Raw genomic sequence first — 22,748 nt, 5'->3', positions numbered from 1 at the left:
ATCACCCACTGGAATTAGGAATTTTGGGTGCATGTGAGTCTGTTGAGCTGACAGAGAGTATCTGCTGAAAAAAACCAACAACAACCACCCGCCCTGCTCTTGCTTCGCAGGCGACAGCTGCGTGCACTCGGAAACATCGAACCACATTCTGAGCTGGAGTCCCCTCATTCTGCAGCCTGTTTCCAAGGACTGTAAGGAAAAACCAGGATGGAGTTCATCCGGAGTCACCTTAAACGGTTCTGGGGACCTTCGGCAGCTCCAGCTGCGGGAAACCTGAGGAAGTGACCGTTGTCCCCACTTAACGCCAGGAACTGCCAGTGTCGCTGAGAGGGAGTGACGGGGGGATGTTAATTATAACAGAGAGAGTCACTATTTATTTTTTGTAGTAGTGTCATATGAATGTATCTTGGTTTTCAAAATGGTTGCCTTTTTATATTATTTATGCCTTGAAATCCCTTTTTTTTTTTTTGTTATTTTTTTTTTCTCCCCCTCACACGCCGCGAAACTAGCCCTGGTTATGTGTATAAAAAAGAATTGTAATAATATAAAGAACGAGGATGGGAAATGTGGAGTGTGTTTCCGTGGCGTGTTACCAGTGTGAGAAGCGCTTCCGAGGAGCCCGGGACAGGGATTTAAGCAGGTCTGATGTGGTGATCAATGGCTGCCACCTCCCTGGCAGCTCGGCGACGTGGCACTCAAACCATCCTTTCCATGAACACATCCCATCCTCTTTCGGTTTCTCTGGGAAGATCTCAATGGGAAAATGAGAAAATAAATACGAAAAATGAGCCTCAGCTGAGTCCGTCCAGCGCAGCTTGAAGCAGAGCTTGGGTCGGTGACTGTGACTTCAGATGCTTGATAACACTTATGTCTGCAGAAGTACAGGTGGAAATCCAGCCTGTCTCACCTTGCCGCTCACAGAAGACAAAATCCAGTTCTACTCTTGGTTTGAGGGAGTACTGACAGCTTGGATAGCTCCAAAATGAAACCAGCTCCCACCGGCCCCGCGCGTGGCTGTCAGGAACCCACCCGCCCCGGACACAGCACGATGGAGGTGTTGCAACCTTAACTGCAGGGTTTGGGTAGGTTTTTTTTTCTTTTTCCTTTCCAAATTTAATGCCAGAAAATGAAACAACCTTGTGCTTGTAAAGCACTCCCTCCCCCACACGACTCACGAGCGCATGATCCCAGGAATGAGGTGCGTGACTTACGGTTACGGCTGCCCTGGGGTGATGCCTGTGCAGCACCTTTGCACAGAGCAGCGTGTTCCTGGCCAGGCTGGAAAAGAAGGAGGCTGTGCTGGCCTGGCTGTGGCTGCTCCAAACCCCTCGGGGACCTCAGGGCTACAGGTGCAGCTTTACCAGTCACAGGGTTTAGGGAGCGGCGCCTGTGCAAGAAGGGAGCGCTTGAGATCTGCTTTGGCAGCGGTGTCTCCATGGGCTGCTCCAGGTGTTGGGGTGGGCTTTTTCCTTTTCATGGAATCCCAGAAGGGTTTGGTTTGGAAAGGACCTTAAAGCTCATCTCGTTCCAACCCCCTGCCACGGGACACCTTCCACTAGCCCAGGTTTCTTCAAGCCCTGTCCAACCTGACCTTGGACACTTCCAGGGCTGGAGCAGCCACAGCTTCTCTGGGCAACCTGTGACAGGACCTCACCACCCTCCCAGGGAAGAATTTCTTCCTAATATCCAATCTAGCCCCGCCCCCTCTCAGTGGGAAAACATTCCCCCTTGTCCTGTCACTATCTGCCTGCCTGTATAAAAAGTTCCTCCCCCTTTTATAAGCCCCCTTCAGGTACTGGAGGGTCACAATGAGCTCTTCCCAAAGCCTTGCCTTCTGTCTTCTCTTTTTTCTCTTTTCCCTTTCCTTCCCTCCCCTCCCTTCCCCTCCCCTCCCCTCCCCTCTCTTCCCCTCTCCTCTTGCGTTATTTATGATTGTATTTATTTTTTGCCTTTTTTTTAGGGTTTTGGATCCCCCCAGCCAGAGCTGCCTTATTCTGAAGTTCCCTGCAAACCCTGGACCTCACACCCATGGGCTTTGACTGGCATGTACCCTTGGAGCCACCACAGAGCCCCCTCCTCCCCCTTTGTTTATCTCCTCCTTGCAGTCTGGACTTTCCCTTCACAGGATCTGCTGGGAAGCTTTCCCCTTTTCCAGTGGAGAGGTTGGGGTTCACCTCTGGCTGCTTCGTCCTCCCCAAACACTGAGATTTAACCACGGTTTTAAACAACCTTGCTTAAATCCCCCCCTGTATTGGGGGTGTGTTGGATAAAGACACTGTTTTCCAGAGAATCTGTAATATCCCTTTGAAATCTTATGTATTTGGAAACGATGCTGTTTTGCAGGGGTTTGGGGTAGGGTGTGTATTTTTGGGGGTGATGCTGCTCTTTGGCCAGCATGGGGATTGATGCTCTGTGGGCACTGATTTGAGCTGTCACTTGATACTTCCCAATGGATAATTAACCAATTATAGGATAAATGGCCCAACATGCTCTTGTTTCCACAGACACCAAAAGATGAGGGTTGAGGAAGGCTGGGAAGTGCCTGACACTTTCTTTAGACCCTGCCTCCCTCCATGCTTGCACCATCGTGGAGAAAAGCCATCACCAGTCACTGCTTTTATCCTCCTGTGGTTTGGCCCGAAAATGGGGAGCTTGGGGTGAAGATGAGGTCCCTTCCCTGTCCCCCAAATCTTCGTGGCTGTTTTTACACCACAGAAAATTCAGCACAGTCCCAGAGCAGCATCCCCATCCAACGCCAGCCCTGGGCCTGAGGGCGGCATTTCGACCCTCAGGGATTTTTTCTGCCATCGGTGAGAAACTATTTATTGTAGCCTAAATATTTATTTTAGCTCCAGCGGTAACTGCAGGCCCGAGGCTGAGCCAGAGGGGCTTTCTCCTGGTGCGGCACTCGGAGCCAGCTGCCTCCCAGCCTGACGTGACACAGGTGGGTGGGCGCTGCCGTCCCCTGGTGTGGGACGAGAGGAGCAAAGGGAAATAAATAGGAAAAAGCCGGAGTGGTCACGGCGTCGCCGTCGCGGTGATGGTGACATCAGCTGGTGGGTCATCGGCGGTGCCTGGCGGTGCCGAGAGCGGCTCTGCAAGGGGTGGAAGAGCCCCGGTGACACCAGGTGTCACCGGGGCGGGTGGCTCAGCCCTCGGCTCGCCCCAGGGTGCGGGTACCTGCTGCTGTGCTGGGGGCAGGCACTTCTCCCGGTGCTGGTGCTGTCTCCTCCTCCCCGCTCGCGGCTGCTTCAGCATCCTCCGGCGTGTCCACGGGTTCTTGGGCGCCAGGACCGGCCCTGGGGGAGGGACGTGCGAGGTCTCGCTGGCGCCAGGGCGGGGGAACAGCGGGGCAGAGGGATTTGGGCACTCACGTGCGGAAGAGCAGGTCGTGCAGCCCTGGGGAGACAGAAAGATGTGAGGTGCGGGGGTCAAGGCTCCAGCCCACAAGCCCCCCAGGGCTGGCACTCACGTGGGAGAGTCTCCCGGTGGCGGGCGATGCAGCGCACGGCCAGGAGTGACGCTGCGGTGGCCACCAGCATCCCGGCCACCGCCGCCCCCGTCACCGCCGGGTAGGCCTCGAAGGGAGGCTCAGCTGGAAGAGAGCAGAGGGAGTATGGCAGGCAGCAGGGACGGGCAGAGCCCAGAAACGCCAGGGACCGTGCGAGGCTGTGCCTGTTCGCTCTGAAAACCTACTGACGGCTGCTCGCACTCAGCTCCTCAGCTCCACCAGGATGGAAACGTTGCCCTTCTCCACTCAAACCCTGCTCTGCCCCCATGGAACGGCAGCCCCTGCCCACTTCACCTGGCGTCTGCACCTCGGAGGGGTGCCCGGCCGTGCGGTGGTTGACGGCCAGGACGCGGAAAGCATAGAGCACCGCGGGGTCCAGCCCCCCCAGGCGCCGGTCGCGGGAGTGGGGCTCGATGTTGCCAGCGGCCGTTTCCCAGGGGCTGGGCGCCTCTCGGAGGGGTTTCTTGGTTTGGCGCCGCTGCACCACGAAGCCGGTGAGGTTGCCGGTGCCCTGCGTCCGCCACTCCAGCTGCACCTCGGTGCGCGCCCGCGTGTAGCGCAGCTTGCTGATGGTGACGTTGGGGGGGGCCGGGTACCCTGCGGAGAGATGGCACCCGGCAGGAGGGGGCTGAAGCCCCCACCCCACCTTGGGGGACCTCCCTAGCCCTGCCAGGACTCACGGTCCACGCGGAGGCGGACGGGGAGGCTGGCGGTGCCCACGGCGTTGGTCGCGGTGCAGCGGTAGATCCCGCCGTCCCCCGGCCACTCGGCATCCAGGACAGTGAGGTTGAGCCACGCTTCTCCCTGCTCCAGCCGGTACTTGGCCAGCCCCTGTGTCACCTCCCGCTCCCTGGGGTCGTACCAAGCCACAGTGGCACTGAGCCTGGCGCTGGTGCCACGTTGCCGGCAGGTCAGCAGCGCCTCGCCGCCCTCCAGCACCGCCACCTCGCTCGCCGCCTCCAGATCGGGGACCTCTGCTCGGCGAGAAGGAGGGACAATGTGGGCAGGGACGTGCCACCCCATCACTCCCGCTGTGGCACGGTGGGAGCACCGGGGACGGGTCTGGCTTACCCAGGCGCAGGCGGCAGTCGGCGCCGGGGGCCCGCAGCGGGTGGGCGGCCGCACAGACGAACTCCCGGCCCCCAAGGCTGCCCTCGGTGCTCAGCACCAGGACGGCGGTGGAGGGTGTGGGGTCCCCCAGGGCCCGGCCCCCACCGTCCCTCCACTGCAGGGTGACGGGGGGCGTGCCCCCCTCCCACCGGCACTGCAGCATCACGTACTCGTCACCCTTGGTGGCCGCTGCCGCGCAGGTGGGGCTGCCCGGCGGGACCCCTGCGGGATGGCGCGGTGTCGGGGCGGGGCACTGCCGCGCTGCGTCAAAGCACCCCCAAAAAGCAGATACTACCCCCCGCCAAGGGCATGGGGGGCTTTTGCGCGGCTTTGCACCGTGTGGACCCCCATTCTGGAGCAAGCGGGGGGTGCTGGATGTCCCAGCAAAGGCAACAGCACCCTGGGGTGCCCATCCCGTGGTGTGGCCATGGCACGGAGTCACCACGGCTCTGGGGTGACACGGGAGGTCAGGAAGGGGCTTGGGGGGCAGATGGACCCATCATCACTCACACAGGGTGGTCCCACATGCAGCCCCCTGCGGCAGCGCGGGGTGAGAGGCCAGGCAGGAGAAGGAGCTGCCGTTCCTTGTGGCTGCCCCTGGCTGGATCCTGGTGGCCATGGAAAAACTGGTCCCCATCACCCCCTCTTCCTCCTCCTCCTTTTCCTCCTCAAGGGAGCCCACCCAGCGCAGCTGGGCCAGGGGGAAGCCCCCCAGCCAGCGGCACCGCAGGGCCACATCCTGCAGGTCACCGGTGGCCAGGGCAGAGCAGCTGGGGCTCCCGGCTGGTGGATCTGCAGGAGACCATCAGCGCTGGGGGAGGCCGGGGGCTCCCCCCCAACCCTCCTCAAACTGCCCCTCACACCCACATCCTCACCAGGGAGCTGCGTTGGTCCATCTCACCCCGGGGGGGCCCCGCCGGCCCCCCCTCTGCAGGGTTACTTACAGTACACGGTGAGGACGATGGTGGCCTGGGTGCGGGTCTGCAGGTGGGTGTTCTCGGCCAGGCAGGTGTAGGTGCCCGCCTGGGCGCGGGCGATGGCGGCGATGACGTAGGTCTGGCCAACGTGCACCTGGGTACCGTTGTGCAGCCAGACGTAGCGGCTGGGGGGGTTGGAGGGAGCCAGGCAGCTCAGCACCACATCCTCCCGCTCGCCCGCGGAGAAGCCCCCCTGTTCGGGGGAGAAGGGCTCCACGCTGATGGCCGGCTCGTCGGGGCCGTCTGCGGGCACATGGGGGTCCTTTAGCCACGGGGCTGGCCCCACAGAGGGGACACAGCCCTTCCCTGGGGCATCCTCCTCTTGGTGGGAAACGGGGCAGTGAAACCTCCTTAGAAAGGGCCCACTATGGGGGTGGGTGGCCATGGACATACTGTGGTGCTTGGTGGCCACAGATGTGCCATGGTGGCCTTGGAGGTATGGAGGTAGCAAGGTGCATGGTTGTCATGGACACGCCTTGGTAGCATGGCTCATGGTGGTCACACAGTGGCCAGGTCATGGTGGCCATGGACAGGTTATGGTGGCCATGGACAGGCCATGGTGGCCATGGAGGCATCATGATGGTGGGGCATACGGTGGCCATGAATACATCATGGTGGCAACATGCCACACCATGGTAGCCATAGACACATTACAGTGGCCGTGGAAGCATCCCAGTACCAGGGTATGTGATGTCCATGGACACACCACTGTGGTTATGGATGCACCACGGTAGCTATGGATGTGCCCTGGTGGCAGGGTGCTTGGTGGCCATGGCCATGCTATGGACATACCATGGAAGCATCATGGTGGCCACAGACATGCCATGGATGTGCCATGTTGGCATCTCCAGCCCCGAAGATGCCCCCCCAGCTGGTGGCTGGTGGCTGAGGCCCCCATGAGGGCAGTGCCCGGGGCACTCACAGACGATGTCCAGGTAGACGGGCTCGCTGGTGTGGCTGTTGACCTCATTGCTCGCGGTGCAGAGGTACCAGCCCGTGTGGCTGCGGTTGGCAGGCGTCAGGCTCAGCTCTGCCCCGGAGCCCCTCAGCCCCGCGGGGGACACTGAGGGACCCCCCCGGGGCTCCTGGTGCTGCCAGGAGAAGCTCAGCGGCTCCGTCCCCTCCCGCACAGTGCACGTCAGGGCCACCGCCGCCCCCTCCGCCGCCGCCGCCGCCGTCGGCCGCACGAAGGGCTTGGAGACGGGCACTGGGGACACTGAGCTGTGAGCAGGACCCACAGACAGCAGGACCCCTTCAAGGCCCTCCCGTTCCCCCCTCCCAGTCCGGATGATTGATCAACTGGTGCTGCAGCAGCCAGTAGGATGGCTAGTGAGGACACCTATGGGCTAGTGAGGAGCATCCTGGCTGTGGGCGTGGGGCCTGGGTGGAGTGGCTGCTGAGACCAGTTAAGGGTGGTGGGCTGCTGGGGTGGCCAGGGCAAGGAAATGGGGGTGGCTAGTGGGCTGCTACATTGGCTAGTTGGGGTTTACACTGGCTGGGGGCAAGGGGAATGCACTATTCACTGGCAAGTGGTGTGCTGGGCTGGCTAGTGGGGCTCTGGGTTGGCTGATGGGCTCTTCGTTGGCTGGTGGGTTCTATGTTGGCTGGTGTTGAGCTACCTTGGCTGGTAGGATGCCATATTGGCTAGTGGGGTGCTATGTTGGCTAGTGGGGGACTTTGCTGACTAGTGGCAGACTACAGTGGCAAGCAGGGTACTCCGCTGACTAGTGGGGTGCTTTGTTGGCAAGTGTGGTGCTACACTTGCTAGTGAGCCACCTTGTTGGCTAGTGGGGCTCTCCATTGGCAATTGGGGCCCTTCATTGGTTAGCAGGGCACTATGCTGGCTAGTGCCACGCTTTACTGAGAGGTGGAGCCCTTTGTTCACTAGTGGGGTGTTCCACTGGCCAGTGAACAGCTCTGCTGGCTACTGGGCGAGGGGCTGCTTGACCGTGGTGCAGGGGGGCACGATGACAGCCACTGATGGCCAGCAGGGCCCCTCAGGGTGGCCACGGCGGGGGCTTACCCAGGACACGCAGGAGGACGGCGGCGTATCCCACGCGGAGCCGGCCCCGCTCCGGGAAGAGCCCCTGGCAGAGGAAGCGGCCCTGGGCAGCCACGCGCAGCTCCCGCAGCTCCAGCGTCCCGTTGCGCAGCGTCACCCGGCCCAGCGTCCCCGTGCCGGGGGCCACGACCACGTCCCGGCCCGAGCCCACGGCCACGGCCCGCGGCGGCCCCTCTCCCCGTGGCGTGAAGCTCCAGAACACCACGGCCGGCGGGGCCGCGGCCACCAGCCCACAGCTCATCTCCACCGCCCGGCCTCGCACGCCCGTCACCTGCCACTCCTCGTAGGCCGCCTCGCCGGCCACCAGCGGCTGCCCTGCCCCGGGGCACCGTGTCCATCAGGTCAGGACTCTGCCTGCCCCCCGGCCTAGGAATGTGGGGAGGGGTCCCTGCTCACCCCCCGCCAGCGCTGGCAGCAGGCACAGGATCCAGGGCCCCCTCCAAGGCGGCGGCACTGCCCGGCCACGCTCCATGGCGCCATGTCCGGCACCGGCACTGCCTGAAGCAGGGCTGTGCTCTCCGGCCCCATCTCCTCTCCGGTTACTCCCGGGTAATTAGGCCCAGCCCTGATTAACCGTTAATTATTTATCAACCTGGCGGTGCAGGGGGGAACCCGACGCCGCTGCTGCTGCCTCAGCCCCTGCAATCTCGGGGCTGAGGACGGGCATGCTTGCAGAAGGAATGGCAGCATCCTCGCCTTCCCCATGCAGGGGAATTGAATTCCTGAGTCCATCCTTTCCCCACCCAATTTTTTTTGGCTAAAGGAGGGGGAAGATACGCTGCCACCCCGCCGCGATCGAAGGCGGGGGGTTTGGAGCCAGGGAAGCCGGGCCAGGAGTGGGGTTTGATATTTCATCTCCCGCTCCCTGCCGAGCCCCGGCCCATCAAACATTCATGGGGGCGGCCGCGCCGTAACGCAATGCCGGGGGGCCGGAGAGCCCCGGAGGGGGGATTTCTGGGTGCACGTGGGGGAGGGATCTGGCAACACCCAGGAAAGTCTGGAAAACGACCTGCATCTCTCATCCCCTCCCCGATTCTTTAACTAGAATTAATTGCCCGTTACCACAATCACACCGTTAACACTGAACGCGGGATTTCCCGCAAAGAGGTTTCGGGCATTGAAATGCCCCAAAGGGGTTAAAGCTGGTGGTGAGGGGCTGCAGAGCCAGGGCCAGGCTCCCCTCCCGCTGCCACGTGCCTCCAGCGGTGCTCTGGTCTGTTTTGTGCTCCTGCAGGTCGGGCTTGGGAAGAAACTTGGATGAGGGGAGTGGAGGGCAGTGGCCGATCTGGGAAACGCCACCATTGTCAACACAACCCTCCTTCCAGCGGTGATAAATTTCAGGGGATTTTGCTAAGGAAGGACCCACCCTGAGGATTACAAACCATTTATTTATTAAAGATTAACAAAGGCACAAACACAGCCCTGGGCTGGGGACAAGCCGCTCCCAGGGTCCAACCTCTTTCCCTAAACTGCTGGGGCCCCAAATGCTTGAATTTTGGGACCCCAGGGTCCAACAACTCTCTCCGCACTGCTGGGACCCCGAACATTTGAATTTCAGACCTCCAGGGGTCCAATCTCGCTCCCTGCACCACCAGGACCCCAAACACTTGGATATCGGCCCCGGGATTCGGGATGGCAGCGGTGGATTCCTGCTGCCATCTAGCGGGATGAGGTCTGCCCCGGCCTCCCCTCAGGCAACACAACAAAACTCAACAGCTTCAGAACACAAGAGAACCGGGAAGTTTTCCCCTGTAACTTTTCCTCCTGTCATGAACCAGAACTTGGATTTGGGGGAGTGAATCCCCGCTCCTCACTCAGCTGCAAGCCTCTCGAGCTCATCCATGTCGTACGGGTCCAGCTGCTTGATCATGGTCTCTGAAGGAAGGAAAGAGCTGTTGTCAGGAGGTGAGAACAGAGCGTGTCCCCCCCTGAGCTGGTGTCTGCACTGCCTGTGTGCCCTGTGCCAGCTGAGAAGCTCCTGGAGTGCTCACTGCGGCATCTCCCTCCACCGGGAAATCAGCTGGGAGGAAGCACAAGGGGAACAGGGTCAGGGCAGCAGCCAAGGCATGGCAGCAAGAGCAAGAGGTGGCCCTGCAACAGCAGCACACCAGGCTCAGCCTGTGGACATGCTCCTGCTCCCTGCTCCCACCTCCACAGCCACACGGGACAGGGAAGGTTCATGTCCTCGAATCCCAACATCATGATGTGAAAAAGCACAAGTCAGATCGCCAGGAGTTCATCCCGTTTGATTTTCACCCTCACACTGGGGTCCTTTGGCTCGTTCTGGCCATGGCTGTGGTCAGCCTCATCCACACCCCAGTTATTCCAGCTGCTCATTGCTTCTACTGCTTGGGGACAACCTTTGTTGGACTATTTGGCTCGTGTCTTCCCTGCCTGGTGTCCACCACAGGCTCTCTCGGTGTTTAAAGGACAAGTGGAAATTTAAAGGAACCAAGAGGGTTGAGCAGCTCCAAGGCCGGAGCTGAGGAAGGAACAGCACTTTCTGCCCTCCAAAAGGTTTCCATAACTCTTTTTTTTCCCCTAAAAATAACTGGGATGACAGGCACCGGCATTCAAAAAGCAATTGGTGCAGCCACGGCATCTGGCAAATCCCATGAAAATCCTCTTGATGTTGACAAGTGACAATCTATTTCCACTCAGGAAAGATTTCCACAGCTGCCAGCTCCTGTCCCACAGCCAGGGCTGAGCTGAGCCACAGCACCAGGTCCCCTGGGACAAGGATTTGCAGGGAAAGGCAGAAAAAATGCCTGAAGGAGGGGAAAAATAGGAGGTTCTAAGGCATCCTGGGTGCTAGTAATGTCCCCTGTGAGTTGCACACAATCTGTGGGGTTGTTTCTCCAAAAATTTGGCTGCTGGGGAGCAAAACATCACCCTAAAAGCTGCATCTGTCACCCGTTCCCAGAGGGATGAGCCTCGGAGAGAGGAGCAGCCCTGCAAGGTTCAAGAGGGAGTATCACAGTCCCAGTCCAGCGCCCCAGAGCAGTGGATCCACATGGATACTCACGGAAATGCTCCTCTATCTTGTGCACGAGCTCCACGGTCTCGTTCTCCACCATGCTGAAGGCGATGCCGCGGTGCCCGAAGCGTCCCGCCCTCCCAATCCGGTGCAGGTAGGTCTCAAAATCCGGCTCTCCATCCAAATCCCTGGGGAGGCCAAAGTTCACCACGGTGGTGACCTGCTGCACGTCGATTCCTGGAAGAAAGGGAAAGGGGCTGTGGAAAGGGATCGCCTCCTCCCATGGCATCCACATGGAAGAACCGCGGGCCTGGTGTGTTTCCAGGGATGATGGGTTTCCCAGGATACCTCTGGCGCAGACATTGGTGGCGATGAGGACCTTCTCCTTGCCCTCGCGGAAGCGCTGGATGACGCTGGCCCGCTGGACCACCGTCAGCTCTGCTGTCAGCGTGGCCACTTGGTGCCCGTCCCGGCTCATCTTCTCCGACAGCCAGTCCGCGAGCCTCCGGGTCTGGGCACACGGGGAGAGGCTGAGGCCCAGAACAGCCCCCCCTCCCAAATCCCCTGCTCCTTTTGAGGGACCTCCCAGCAAATTTCAACACCCCCTTGGGGTCTTGTTTTGGGAGTCTTGTCCCCCCGTGTCCCCACCGCAGAAGGACCCATTCCTGGCCCAAGGGCCAGTGTGGGGCTCTCCTGGGCAGGGGTGTTACCTGGCAGAAGATCATGACCTGGCCGATGGTGAAGCTGCCGTAGAGGTTGCAGAGGGCCTTGTACTGCTCTTCTGAGTTCTGGCACACCATGAAGTACTGCCTGATGTTGCTCAGCGTGAGCTCCTCCTCGCGCAGCTTGATCACGATGGGGTCGGGGATGATCCGCTCGGCAAAGGCCCGCACGGGTTCCTTGAAGGTCGCCGAGAACAGCAGCACTTGGCAGCTCTTGGGAAGAGCCCTGTGACAGGAAAAAGGCCTCCTCAGTCCCAGTGAGTGGCTTCTGTCCAGGAGGACATAAACTCTAAGCTGATTTTGTGTGGTCTGCAATGGAAAGGGAAGCCAAGAGGGCTTACAAAAGAGATGAAGAGGGACTTTTTACAAGAGCCTGGAGTGACAGGACAAGGGAGAATGGCTTCACACTGAAAGTGAAGACGTTTAGATTGGATATGAGGAGGAAGTTCTTTGCTGTGAGGGTGGTGAGGCACTGGAACAGGTTGCCCAGAGAAGTTATGGCTACCCTATCCCTGGAAGTGTCCAAGGGCAGGTTGGACGGAACTTGAAGCAACCTGGGCTAGTGGAAGACATTGTGCCCCCAGCAGGGGGGTTGGAATGGCTTTAAGGTTCCTTCCAACCCAGGCCATTCCATGATTCTCTAAGCTGCAACAGCTCAAAGGAAAGGTAAGGAAGATAAAAGTCTTGCCATGTGTCCAGCAGACGTGGTTTTAGGGAAAGCTGGACCCCTCCACAAGCCCCCTCAGCACCATGTCTGAAGGCAGGGAAGCGGGATGCCAGCCATCAGGGATACTCACCTGTGGATGCGGATGCTCTGGCAGGAGAGGCCCTGCGTGTCGATCATGATGTCGGCCTCATCCAGCACGAACAAGGAGATCTTCGTCAGGTCCAGGATGCGCTGCTTGAAGCACCAGTCCAGCGTGGTGCCCGGCGTCCCGATGATGATCTGCTCCTCCAGCACCGTGCCCTTCGGAACTGCGAGAGGGAAAAACGCACCTGGTGCCTCCAGGCTCGGAGCTCTCTGCTGCTCCCCTTGGGTCAGTCAGGCTCTGGCTGCTCAGTGATGCCTTCCAGGGGTCATCACGACACTTCCCTGCAGCCTTTGGGGTGGGAACCAGCCCTATGTGGGAAGGGGGAGTCTAGAAGCAGCCAGAGATGGTGGAAAAGCCTCCTCAGCAGGCGAGGGGGACACAGACACTACTTTATTGGCCTTCATGGAGATCTGGGTGATCCCTGGTAGCTCCGGGCTCTAAGGGGGGATCTCTGTGCTCCCTTCCCACTCCCAGGGCAGTGCCAGTAGCTGTGCTGGGCTGGACTCACTTCGGTTTCCCCGGACAGCGTAGTTCACCTTGATGTCAGTACAAAACTTCCCGATGGTCCGGACCACCTGCCCAATCTGCAGGGCCAGCTCATAGGTGGGAGCCAGGCAGAGGCACTGGTGGGAGAGGAGAGGAGAGGAGGGAGCTGTCAGGCCCGGGGTGGGACACGCTGGGCTGGCAACGAGGGCAGGGACAGCAAGAGGAGCACAGCAGCATTGCAGAGCACTGAGGCACAGGGGATTGGGCAGCTGGGCATGGCTGGAGGTCTGGGAGCTGTGTTCCCAGCTCCAGCCATGGGGGCAGAAGGAAGCCACTGTCGCTGTTTTTGAGGAGGAAATTCCCCTCTGGAAGCACAGCGCAGCTCATTCCTGCACCCTGGTTCAGTCATCCCATGCACGTGAGAGGAGATGTTACATGGCAGGAACCAGCAGGCAAAGCTGATTCTGCACCCAGAGAGGGGACTGGGGGCGTTTGAGCCACCAGAAAACCAGCAGTGTCTACAGCTGCTCCTCAAAATTTAAATTCCAGGGCAAATGAAGCCTGGATTGATCTGCCCTGGCAAGTCAAAGTGCCTCCCTGGGACAGGCACTGTGCTTTCAGTCCTACCTGCCACAGTGACAGCCCCTGGGGGTTTGTCATCCCCCTCCACTGGGTGAAGCCACACAGAGACAGGGACAAAGCCTGGAGCTCTGGCCCCGGCAGCGTTCTGGGCACTTGGGCCAACCCCTCCTGCATCAGCTCTCCCTGTCCTGCGTTACCTGCGGGTATTTCTCGTTGGCATTGGCTCTGCTCAGCATGGCCAAGACAAAAGCTGCTGTTTTCCCTGTCCCTGACTGGCTCTGGGCAATCAGATTTTGGGGCCTGCAAGGCAAAGGCAGCTTAGTGGAGCGCAGGGGTCAGAGCACCGGGATGCCACGCGGAGCCGGGGCTCTCGTTCCTACTCACGGGTACGCCAGCATGAGCGGTAGAGCCTGCTCCTGGATTTTGGATGGTCTGTTGAAGCCCATCATGTAAACCCCCCGCAAGAGCTCCCTCTTCCTGTGGAAATAAAGCATCCCAAGGGCCCGTGTGAGGGCGGCCAGTGGCGCTGGCGTTTAGCAAGGCCAGGGGCTGTGGCTACTCACAGGGGCAGCTCCTCGAAGGTCTTGACGGAGAAGAGCGGGGAGCTGGGGTCCCGCTGCAGGATCTCCACGTGCTGGTCGGACTCCACCAGGGACGTGTGGATCAGCTTGTTCATCAGCGAGATCTCCGCCAGCGGCACTGGGGAGAGGCAGCAAGTGGAATAACACAAAGTGGAATGGCAGAATCGTTAGGGCTGCGAGGGACCTCTGGAGATTGTGGGAGCAAGCAGAGCCACTCTGCACCTGCATTTAGCTAATTGGAATTGAAAGGGAGGATCGACCTTGGGTAAGTGCTTTGAAAGAGAGAATGTTGTGTTTCTCAAAGTGGAAAACCACTTTGAACGGTCTGCATGACACACGTGTGTTTTTCTCTTGTGGCTGAACACAGCCACCACATGATGTGAGCTGAATGTGCAGGATCGAGGCACTGGTTTAGGACGATCCTGGGAATTCTGGTTAACTAAAGAAAAACACCAGGTGCCGTTTACGAGAGAACATGAATAAAAGGGGAACACCGAAAAGGATCAGTGGACAAGTCCTGAAATCGAACTCTGTGCAGCTCCATTTTCTGTCAGTGCCCGTAGAGACCACCCAGTCCAAGCCCCCCTGCCCAGGCAGGGTCACCTGGAGCAGGTGACACGGGTGCGTCTGGGTCTCCAGAGAGAATCCACGAGCTCCCTGGGGCGGCCTGTCCCACCCTCCGCGGAAAGAAGTTCTTCCTCGCGCCGAGGCGGAACTTCTGCTGTTTTATATATAAAGGCCTTATAACGACAGGCCAGTGATTTGAACCCTCTCCCCTGCAGCCCCGGGGGAGGGGGGTGCCTGTCCGTGCTCACCGGGGGGCTCCGGGACCCACCTCTTTCCTCGTCCTCCTCCTCGGCCCCGAGCGCCGGCGGCGCGGGGGGCGCGGGGAAGGGGCCGAGCCCGCGGGCCGGGCCCCGGCCGTGCAGCTGAGGGCAGGCGAGCCCGGCGAAGCGGGAGGGCGGGCGGCGCAGCGGGGCCGCGGGCCAGGGGCAGGGCAGGCCGGGCCCAAGGCCCGCCGGGCCGAACCTGCCGAGCCCGCGCCCCGCCTCCGCCATGGAGCCGCCTCACAGCGCCCGCGGCGCCGGACGGGGCGGGAACATCCGGCACCGGCGGGAGCGGGGACGGTGCGGGGAAAGGTACGGCACGGGGCACGGGTACGGGGGACGGGTACAGCTCGAGGGACGGGGATGGCACGGGGATGGGGACAGAGATGGGGAAAGGGGACGGGGACCGGCGGGACTGGGGGAACAGGGGAACACAGACCCCTGCCTAGAGTGGAGGTCCCTGGGGAGTTGGGGACAGCGACCTCATAGGGCGGGGAGGGTCCTCTGTGGGGACACCGCAGAGTTTTGGAGGGATATCTGGAGTGCTGGGGCACAGAGACCCCCCCCCACTATATCGTGGAGGGTCCCTGGGGAGCTGAGGCCAGGGGTTGTGGAGCAGGGAAGGTTCCCAGCTGCAGACAGGGACCCCATAGAGTTTTGGGAGGACGCCTGCAGTGCTGGGGGACAGAGACCCCTCACTATAAGGTGGCGGGTCCCTGGAGAGTTGTGGGCAGGGGCCCCGTAGGGCAGGGACCTGATAGGTTTTTTGGGGGTGTCCCTGCAGTGCTGGGGGATAGGGACCCTGCCCCACTATAGGGTGGGGGTCCCTGGGGAGTTGGGGAGAATGACTTTATAGGGCGGGGAGGGTCTTCTGTTGCACACAGGCACTCTGTAGAGTTTTGGGAGGATGCCTGGAGTGCTGGGGGACAGAGAGCACCCACTATAGGGTGGAGGGTCCTGGAGAGTTTAAAGGACCCCGTAGGGCGGGGGGGGGTTCCTGCTGTTGCACACAGGCACACCGTAGAGTTTTGGGGGGATGCCTGGAGTGCTGGGGGAGAGAGACCTCCCGCTATAGGGTGGGGGTTCCTGGGGGAGCTGGGAACAGGGATTGTGGAGCAGGGAAGGTCCCCTGCTGCAGACAGGGACCCTATAGTTTTTTGAGGGGTCCCTGCAGTGCTGGGGAATAGGAACCCCCTCACTATAGGGTGGTCCTTGGGGAGTTGGGGACAGCGATATCATAGGACAGCAAGGGTCCCCTGTTGCAGATAGGGACCCCATAGGGTGCCAACCCTGGTCCCCATTTTGTTTTGTGGGTCCTTGTGTCCCATAGGATAGTGGGAGTCCCTGAAGAGTTGGGAACAGGGATGGTAGTGCAGGGAAGGTGCAGACAGGTTCCTGCTGCAGACAGGGACCCCATAGGTTTTTGGGGGGTCCCTGAGGTGTTGGGGACAGGGACTACACTCCCCCCCGCCAAATGCTGGGAACAGGGACACCAAGGGGGGAGGGCTGTCCCCAGGTAGATAGAGATGCAGGGACCCCATAGGTTTTGGGGGCTTCCTGGGGTGTTGGAGGACAGGGAGCCCCCCCATAAGGTGGGGGTCAGCAGCCTATGATCCTATGGTCAGGAGGTGAGGGGTGCCCCAGGGTGATGGAGATGCAGTGATCCCATAGGGTTTTTGGGGTGGTCTCTGGGGTGTTGGGGACAAGGACCCCCGCATTGGGTGCTGGAGACAGGGACACCAGAAGGGGAGGGGTATCCCCAGGGTGATGGAGATGCAGGGACCCCATAGGGTTTTGGGGAGTCCCTGGGGTTTTGGGCACAGGAACCATGGAGCAGGGAGGGTCCCCTGCTGCAGACAGAGACCCCATAGGGTTTTATGGGGTGCTGAAGGAGCAGAGGCCCTGTAGGGTGGGGGTGCTGTCCCCCATAGCATTTGGGGGGAAGTCTCTAAGGTTCTGGGAGACAAAACTCCCTTCATAGGTGGATGGGGGTCCGCAGGGTGCTGGAGAGCCAGGGACCCCAACCCTGGAAGGTCCCTGGGGTGCCAAAACCCCCCCAGTGTGGGGTAACCACACAGGCCTGTGTGTTTCCCATTTGGGGTCACATCCAGAGGAGGTTTGGTGGGAGCTGGACACAGAGCTCCAGGCTGCAGCTGTCACCTGTGTCCTGTCCTCCCTGCTCCCTTTTCCAGCCATCCCACTCAGCTTTTAGGGACTTTTTCCTGCGCCAGAACTGCCATGTTTTCAGTCCATCCCTATACCTGGGAAAAAAATTAACACTAATAATAGTAATAACACTAATACTACCTCACTTCCATTCCAAAGCTCCCTTATTTTAAAAATGAGGTAAAATAAGGCCAAGGGAGCAGAGTTTGGTGGAGCAGGGATAAGTCTGGAATAACAGATGCTGCCTGTGGAGTTTCTAACAAACCCACAGCACGATAAGGAATGTTTGCAGATGCTTTATTAAAGGAAAAGACGCTGCCGAGACATCGCAAATCAAACCTCCTCCACAGCAGAACTGCAACGCGGCGAGGGGATTTTCCAGGTGATGGAGGATGTTGAGGAGGGGAAAGTGGTGGTGCTGGAGCGGGGGCTGTGGCTCTAGGAGGCGTCCTTGCGGGGCATGAGGCACTGGGCCAGGTCCCGGCGCACGCCGAAGCGCAGGGCGTCGCGCTGCTTGGTCGTGGGCACCACGTACGTGTTGGGCACGAGGCGCTTGGGTGCCCGGCGCGGCTCTCCCGGCTGGGCCATCTGCCTCCGCATGGCCCAGCGCAGATCATCGTGTGGATCCTCCCCCGGGAAGCTGTATCTCTCCCAGTCTTGTCTGTATCCGTGGAATTTGGCCACTGGGTCGGTTCTCTTCCGTCTGCCAACCTGCGGAAGAATGTAGGACGTAGGCGATCCCACCCGAGCGGAGTGCCGAGACATGCTCCGTCTCCCAAGATCCTCGAGGAGAGAGCAGGGGCTGTCCTCAAGGAACCACTCCTCATCACAGGGCATGCACTCCTCCAGGTCCTCGCTGCTGATTTCCCCCTCGGAGATGGTGTCCTCCATAAAAACCCTGGAACGCCCCGTATTCCACAGCTCGGCACCGCACCTGGGCTCGGCACTGCACCCCGGCTCGTTGTCCACCGACTCATCGAAGATCTCCGCCATTCCGTCGGGTCTGTGCCTCAGCACCTTCCTCTTCATCACCAACTTCCTGTTTTGCCTCTGATCCTCAGAAAGCACTGGAAGGTCTGCCTGTGCCCCACAAACGATGGAGGCATCGGCATAGGGGTCGTCACGGGGACGCGCCAGCTCCTCGCTGCCTCCCCCCCAGGCGCCCGATGTCCCCTCCATGATTCCCACCAAACCGGGTGGATTCTGCAGAAAAAGAAACCAGGGTTAATGTCTTGCAGCATGTTCAAACTGGCTAAAGGTGTCAAAAGGGGCTCCGAGACTCAAATGTTTGGGTTCAGGGGTGTTGATTTAGGTTGAACATGTTCTCAGAGCACTGCTGAACCTCCTACCGCCAGCAGAAGGCTCTTCCCTACAGTAACAGAAACACAAGCCCTTAATTCCTGCTGGAAAACTCCACTAGATTTAGTTATGTGGTCAGTTAAGTCCTGCTTGACAAACACAGGGCAAGTTCCGTGCACTGGGTGAGAGATTAATGGTTTTCCCCTTGTACCTGTGCTTCTAAATCCACACTAAATCCAGGGATATCAGAGAGGGTGTTCTACTTCTGCAGAGGAGGAGGAGGCTCAGCACAGCATGTTTGGATGCTCGCTTATGAGTCTGGTGATAGTAAACCTCGAGTAAACCTCTAGCCCTGTGACAAAGAGGGATCCGGACACAGGTCCCACTCCCAGCACAGGCTTAGGATATCTTTAGGTGGGTTGGAAGAGCTGCAGGAGCCCCTGGTGGCGCTGGGAAGGGCGGGAGCAGATGGCAGGGCGGGATGAGTGGCAGCCGTCAGCGCGCTGTCTGCAGCGGGATGCAGGTGTGAAAGTGAGAAGGCTCCGTGACGGCTCTCTGGGAACGTGCTGCGCTGACGGAGCAGATCCCATCGGCTGGGGGAAGAGGAGTGATTAAAGACTCCAAAAAAAGAGACTGGAGTGAGATGAAGGCTGCCAGAGTTGAGCCCCCGTGGCCCTGCTCCACTGGGAACATGGGCTCAGATGATAGAAACCGACTCCGTGGATAAAGGTTATTTTGCAGAGCCAGCCTAGAGGTGCAATAAAAACCACATAAAAATGTAAATCCACCATTTTTTTCTTTCCCTGCAGATCCCAAGGATCCACCGGCAACAAACTGATGCTCCAGGGCAGTGGCTATGGCCGAGGGGAGCACGGCTGCTGACCACGAGGGGCTCCTGAGGAGGGTGCAGGAGCTGGAAGCGGAGGTGAAGCGGCTGCAGGAGAAGCTCCAGGATGACAAGGAGGGCACTGGGAGGAGAGAGGCTGCTCTGGCCCCCGGGAAAGCCAAAAGACGCCAACAAAGGCCCTTCGATTTCAGCGCGCACGGCCGCAGACACGTGGCACTGCGCATCGCCTACCTGGGCTGGGGCTACCAGGGCTTTGCCAGCCAGGAGAACACCCCCAACACCATCGAGGAGAAGCTCTTTGAAGCCTTGAAGAAGACACGGCTGGTGGACAGCAGAGAGACCTCCAACTACCATCGCTGCGGGCGCACGGACAAGGGAGTCAGCGCCTTTGGGCAGGTCAGCATCTCCTGGGGGTTTTCCCGGGTGGGATGGAGATCCAGTGGGATTGCTGTCCCACAGCACAGCTTGGATTTGTTCTTTAAAAGCCATCAGCTCTTACCCCTGGAAATGAGCCTGGCAATGGCTTTCCTGCATATGGAAAGACTGTTTCAGAGCCCTGAAGCGTTTTAGTCCTATTTTGTCCCCCATATTAGTTCAAGTTCTTTTCTGGGGCCCTGCTTTAGGAGGATAAAACATGCTTTAGGCTGCAGCTTCTCCAGTATCTCAGCGCTGCCCAAAAAGGGGCGATGCCCTGTCTTTGGCAGGGCCCTCAGCTGATTTAACTCTCCAATCCCACCAAAATCCCCAGAAATTGGCTCCCTTCCTGCAGCATCAGGCAGCTGAATTCCTGCACAGAAGGGTCTGAGAGGAGCTGCAGCCAGCGGAAGGGAGCGTGGGAGTGGGAGCTGGAGGGAGGGGATGGAGCTGGCCTGCTCAGTGGGCACGGAGCCACCCGGCTGGCTGAGCCATTGGGGAGAACACAACTGTGGTGGCTTCACCATTGGGCCGCTCTCCTTCCTTCCCTCCTGGTGCAGGAAGCAGAGCTGGCATAGGTTTGGCCTCGAGTGGCTGCTCTGCTCTCCATGGCAGGATGAACCGCACGAAATCAGGGCACTTGGTGCCTCCTCTTGTGCTGTTTCAGCACATGGCACCTGTGCTGGGAATGAACTTGTTCCTACACCAGGTTTCCAAGCGAGCCAGGCTGTTACTGCCTTCAAGTCATCACCTCCAGCTCAAAAAAAAAAAAAAAAAAAAAAAAAAGCACATTATAACCCAAACCCAGTGACTAAAGTTGAAGCTGTTCCGAGACTGTGCTACGTAGGCAGCCTGCAACTTTCCCTGTTTTATTAATGGAATCTGTGGCATCTGCTCGGCTCCTCAGCAGAGGCACTCGCAGCTCCATGGTAGGATCACCCGACTGAAGCCACCTTCATCCGTAGGAGATTCTGGGTTTATTTCCCAGAGGTGTAGGAAGACTTGGCTCCACACGCCGCTGCGCCCATCCATCCGCGCTCTAATCCTGGCTTTTACTCGTCTCTGCAGGTGATTTCCCTGGATCTCCGCTCCAGCCTGCCACCAGAGGGGCAGCAGCAAAACGGGCACGCGGGCGAGGGGCAGCGGGAGGAGCTCCGCTACACCCACATCCTGAACAGGGTGCTGCCCCCCGACATCCGGGTGCTGGCCTGGGCCCCCGTGGCGCCGGAGTTCAGCGCCCGCTTCAGCTGCCAGCGCCGCACCTACCGGTACTTCTTCCCCTGCGCCCAGCTGGACGTGGCCCTCATGGACAGCGCCGCCCAGCGCTACGTGGGCACCCACGATTTCCGCAACCTCTGCAAGATGGACGTGGCCAACGGGGTGCTCAACTTCCAGAGGACGATCCTCAGCGCCCGCGTGACGTGGGTGGAGAGAGGGGGAGAATCCGGGCCGCGGGATCCCTTCCGGCTGTGCCAGTTCGAGGTGACGGGGCAGGCGTTCCTGTACCACCAGGTCCGCTGCATGATGGCCGTGCTCTTCCTCATCGGCCAGGGCATGGAGAGCCCGGACATCATCGACGAACTGCTGGACGTGGAGAAGAACCCCCGGAAACCGCAGTACAGGTAGGGATTGCTCTGGAAAACCGGACGGAGCGATGGCTGCACCCGGAGTGCTGCTGGCGAGCCACGTCCCTGCCAGCACATGGAGCAGTCTCCCAGCATGGAAGTAGGCTGCCAGCCTGGGATGTGTCCATAAGGACCTCTGTTTTCTTGCTCTCAGACAAAGCTTTAATAGCTTTAGTCCTCAGTATTTGGTGAAAATTAAGTCAGCTTTTATTGGGAAAGGGAGTTCAGTAAAGGGCAGGGCTGGCTGTGGCAGATCCACTGTTCTTAGGCCTTTTTGTGGGCCCACCTCCTGTCCTTGTCCCCAGCATGGCAGTCGAGTTCCCCCTGGTCCTGTACGACTGCGAGTTCCCAGACCTGCAGTGGCTCTACGACCCAGAGGTGCAGGGTTTCAACGTGACACACTTGCAGCAGCTCTGGGCCAGCCACGCCGTCAAAACCCACGTGCTTCGGGACATGTTGGCAGGGCTGGACACTGCTCCCATGGCCACTGGCAAAGGTAAGGGGGGAGTTTGAGGGAACACGTTGGAATTCACACTGCCAGCAGGCATGGTTAGATTGGATATTGGGAAGAAATCCTTCCCTGTGAGGGTGGGGAGGCCCTGGCACAGGTTGCCCAGAAAAGCTGTGGCTGCCCCATCCCTGGAAGTGTCCAAGGCCAGGTTGGACAGGGCTTGGAGCAACCTGGGCTAGTGGAAGGTGTCTCTGCCCATGGCAGGGGGCAGAACAAGATGGTCTTTAAGGTTCCTTCCAACCCAAACCATTCTGGGATTCACAGAATCAATTAGGTTGGAAAAGACCTGAAATCAAGTCCAACCTGTGACCGATCACCACCATGTCAACTGGACCACGGCACTGAGTGCCACATCCAGTCTTTCCTTGAGTATTTCCAGGGCCAGTCGCTCCACCATCTCCCTGGGCAGTCCATTCCAACATCTAATCACCGTTTCTGTGAAGAAATTCTTCATAAAGTCCGGCCTAAACCTTCCCTGGCGCAGCTTAAGGCTACGTATATAATGAACTAGAGGGGTAACTGGTTAAAAAAAAAAAATGAAATAAGGGGGTAATTAAACGTATTTCTTCGTGATGTCACAGGTCCGGGGAGCAGCCTGGTCACCAGCTTCGTGGAGGGGGTCCAAGCCCGCACCTACAAGCCCTTGCTGTCCCGGCCCCGGTGCGAGGGGCTGGAGGCTCGGATCGAGCACTTTGTGCGGAGGGGCCGCATCGACCCCCCCCGGGGGCCGGGGGTGCCCGGGGACCAGGAGCCCCCCGAGGGCAAGCGGGGCAGCAGCGCAGCCCCCGAGCAGCCGCCCAAGAGGGTCTGCGTGGACACCGAGTGACGGGGCGCCTCGGCACTTCTTTTTATTACTGTTATTGGGGAAAAAAAGCGCGTTTCTTCGGTGCTGTTTTTTTATAAATCTCAAGAAATCTCTTGTAGCAGTGCTGTGTCCTACCCTGGGAGAGGAGGGAAGGAGGGAGGCGCAGCACCGTCAACTCGCAGCGGGGCAGCAAAGGGAGGCTTGCTGAGGTTACACTGGGTTATTTTGGGTTACTGGGCTGGCCCCCCACCCCTATCGCCCCCGGTACCTCCGGCTCGGCCGCGCCGCTTGCGCCGCTCCCGCCGCTTCGTTACGGGCCGCAACCGCTGTCGCCGTTTAAACACCCCCGCCCCGCTGCCATTGGGCGGCGCGGCTGTCATTCAGCTCACTGCCCCTCCCCATTGGACAGGCCCTCCAAGGCGCCGCCCCCGCGC

At 59.6% G+C, this 22,748-nt stretch overlaps 5 protein-coding genes across 11 annotated transcripts in view; 2 read left to right on the top strand and 3 right to left on the bottom strand.

Annotated features, from left to right (window-relative positions):
- The window catches only part of CDON (cell adhesion associated, oncogene regulated), a 56,177-nt gene extending 53,692 nt beyond the window's left edge, over positions 1-2,485 (top strand). For both annotated transcript variants that reach the window (XM_032709640.1, XM_032709641.1), the window contains exons 20-21: positions 111-1,082; positions 1,961-2,485. In XM_032709640.1, coding sequence (XP_032565531.1) covers positions 111-277 — 167 coding nt within the window. In that variant the 3' untranslated portion in view covers positions 278-1,082; positions 1,961-2,485. The remainder of the gene's footprint in view (positions 1-110; positions 1,083-1,960) is intronic.
- Positions 2,486-2,826: 341 nt separating this feature from the next.
- VSIG10L2 (V-set and immunoglobulin domain containing 10 like 2) lies at positions 2,827-8,296 on the bottom strand. Of its 3 annotated transcripts, XM_032709556.1 has the most exons (12): positions 8,057-8,296; positions 7,622-7,975; positions 6,521-6,805; positions 5,566-5,841; positions 5,132-5,413; positions 4,583-4,843; positions 4,192-4,485; positions 3,806-4,108; positions 3,473-3,595; positions 3,375-3,399; positions 3,181-3,299; positions 2,827-3,095 (listed from the first exon to the last, which is right to left on the bottom strand). In XM_032709556.1, the coding sequence occupies exons 1-12, from the start codon at positions 8,130-8,132 to the stop codon at positions 3,019-3,021; spliced, it is 2,475 nt and encodes an 824-aa protein (XP_032565447.1). In that variant the 5' UTR covers positions 8,133-8,296; the 3' UTR covers positions 2,827-3,018. The 3 variants fall into 3 exon arrangements, with proteins under 3 accessions (XP_032565447.1, XP_032565449.1, XP_032565448.1); XM_032709558.1 differs by lacking the exon at positions 5,132-5,413; XM_032709557.1 differs by having other exon boundaries at positions 6,521-6,600; positions 7,622-8,112.
- PUS3 (pseudouridine synthase 3) lies at positions 8,111-22,432 on the top strand. Of its 3 annotated transcripts, none has more exons than XM_032709562.1 (5): positions 8,111-8,209; positions 18,922-19,355; positions 20,442-20,995; positions 21,304-21,494; positions 22,091-22,432. In XM_032709562.1, the coding sequence occupies exons 2-5, from the start codon at positions 18,969-18,971 to the stop codon at positions 22,333-22,335; spliced, it is 1,377 nt and encodes a 458-aa protein (XP_032565453.1). In that variant the 5' UTR covers positions 8,111-8,209; positions 18,922-18,968; the 3' UTR covers positions 22,336-22,432. The 3 variants fall into 3 exon arrangements, with proteins under 3 accessions (XP_032565453.1, XP_032565454.1, XP_032565452.1); XM_032709563.1 differs by lacking the exon at positions 8,111-8,209 and adding an exon at positions 14,905-14,947; XM_032709561.1 differs by lacking the exon at positions 8,111-8,209 and adding an exon at positions 14,917-14,976.
- On the bottom strand, positions 9,029-16,823 carry DDX25 (DEAD-box helicase 25). Of its 2 annotated transcripts, none has more exons than XM_032709560.1 (10): positions 16,808-16,823; positions 13,803-13,938; positions 13,624-13,716; positions 13,437-13,539; positions 12,680-12,794; positions 12,157-12,334; positions 11,348-11,585; positions 10,986-11,148; positions 10,686-10,874; positions 9,029-9,535 (listed from the first exon to the last, which is right to left on the bottom strand). In XM_032709560.1, exons 2-10 carry the CDS (start codon positions 13,913-13,915, stop codon positions 9,471-9,473), a joined length of 1,257 nt encoding a protein of 418 aa, XP_032565451.1. In that variant the 5' UTR covers positions 13,916-13,938; positions 16,808-16,823; the 3' UTR covers positions 9,029-9,470. The 2 variants fall into 2 exon arrangements, with proteins under 2 accessions (XP_032565451.1, XP_032565450.1); XM_032709559.1 differs by lacking the exon at positions 16,808-16,823 and adding an exon at positions 14,656-14,815.
- Positions 17,097-22,707, bottom strand: HYLS1 (HYLS1 centriolar and ciliogenesis associated). Its single transcript, XM_032709564.1, has 2 exons — positions 22,583-22,707; positions 17,097-18,016 (listed from the first exon to the last, which is right to left on the bottom strand). The coding sequence occupies exon 2, from the start codon at positions 17,990-17,992 to the stop codon at positions 17,252-17,254; it is 741 nt and encodes a 246-aa protein (XP_032565455.1). The 5' UTR covers positions 17,993-18,016; positions 22,583-22,707; the 3' UTR covers positions 17,097-17,251.
- Positions 22,708-22,748: the final 41 nt, after the last annotated feature.

The sequence above is a fragment of the Chiroxiphia lanceolata genome, chromosome 23 (assembly GCF_009829145.1).
Source record: "Chiroxiphia lanceolata isolate bChiLan1 chromosome 23, bChiLan1.pri, whole genome shotgun sequence".
In the NCBI taxonomy this organism is placed as follows: domain Eukaryota; kingdom Metazoa; phylum Chordata; class Aves; order Passeriformes; family Pipridae; genus Chiroxiphia; species Chiroxiphia lanceolata.
The sequence above is the reverse complement of the archived record's forward strand: the minus strand, read 5'-3'. Positions and strand labels throughout refer to the sequence as shown.

Bases quoted from the DNA above. Each gene is read 5' to 3' on its own strand.
- HYLS1 (XM_032709564.1), bottom strand. From the start codon at position 17,992: ATGGAGGGGACATCGGGCGCCTGGGGGGGAGGCAGCGAGGAGCTGGCG.
- DDX25 (XM_032709560.1), bottom strand. From the start codon at position 13,915: ATGAACAAGCTGATCCACACGTCCCTGGTGGAGTCCGACCAGCACGTG. The intron at 12,795-13,436 runs GTAACGCAGGAC...CTCTCCCACCAG, and splicing joins CCAACGAGAAATACCCGCAG to TGCCTCTGCCTGGCTCCCAC. The intron at 12,335-12,679 runs GTGAGTCCAGCC...TCCCTCTCGCAG, and splicing joins CGCTGTCCGGGGAAACCGAA to TTCCGAAGGGCACGGTGCTG.
- VSIG10L2 (XM_032709556.1), bottom strand. From the start codon at position 8,132: ATGGAGCGTGGCCGGGCAGTGCCGCCGCCTTGGAGGGGGCCCTGGATC. The intron at 5,842-6,520 runs GTGAGTGCCCCG...ATGTGCCCGCAG, and splicing joins CGTCTACCTGGACATCGTCT to ACGGCCCCGACGAGCCGGCC. The intron at 4,844-5,131 runs GTGAGTGATGAT...GCCATCCCGCAG, and splicing joins TGCATGTGGGACCACCCTGT to GGGTCCCGCCGGGCAGCCCC.
- PUS3 (XM_032709562.1), top strand. From the start codon at position 18,969: ATGGCCGAGGGGAGCACGGCTGCTGACCACGAGGGGCTCCTGAGGAGG. The intron at 19,356-20,441 runs GTCAGCATCTCC...TCGTCTCTGCAG, and splicing joins GAGTCAGCGCCTTTGGGCAG to GTGATTTCCCTGGATCTCCG. The intron at 20,996-21,303 runs GTAGGGATTGCT...CCTTGTCCCCAG, and splicing joins CCCCGGAAACCGCAGTACAG to CATGGCAGTCGAGTTCCCCC.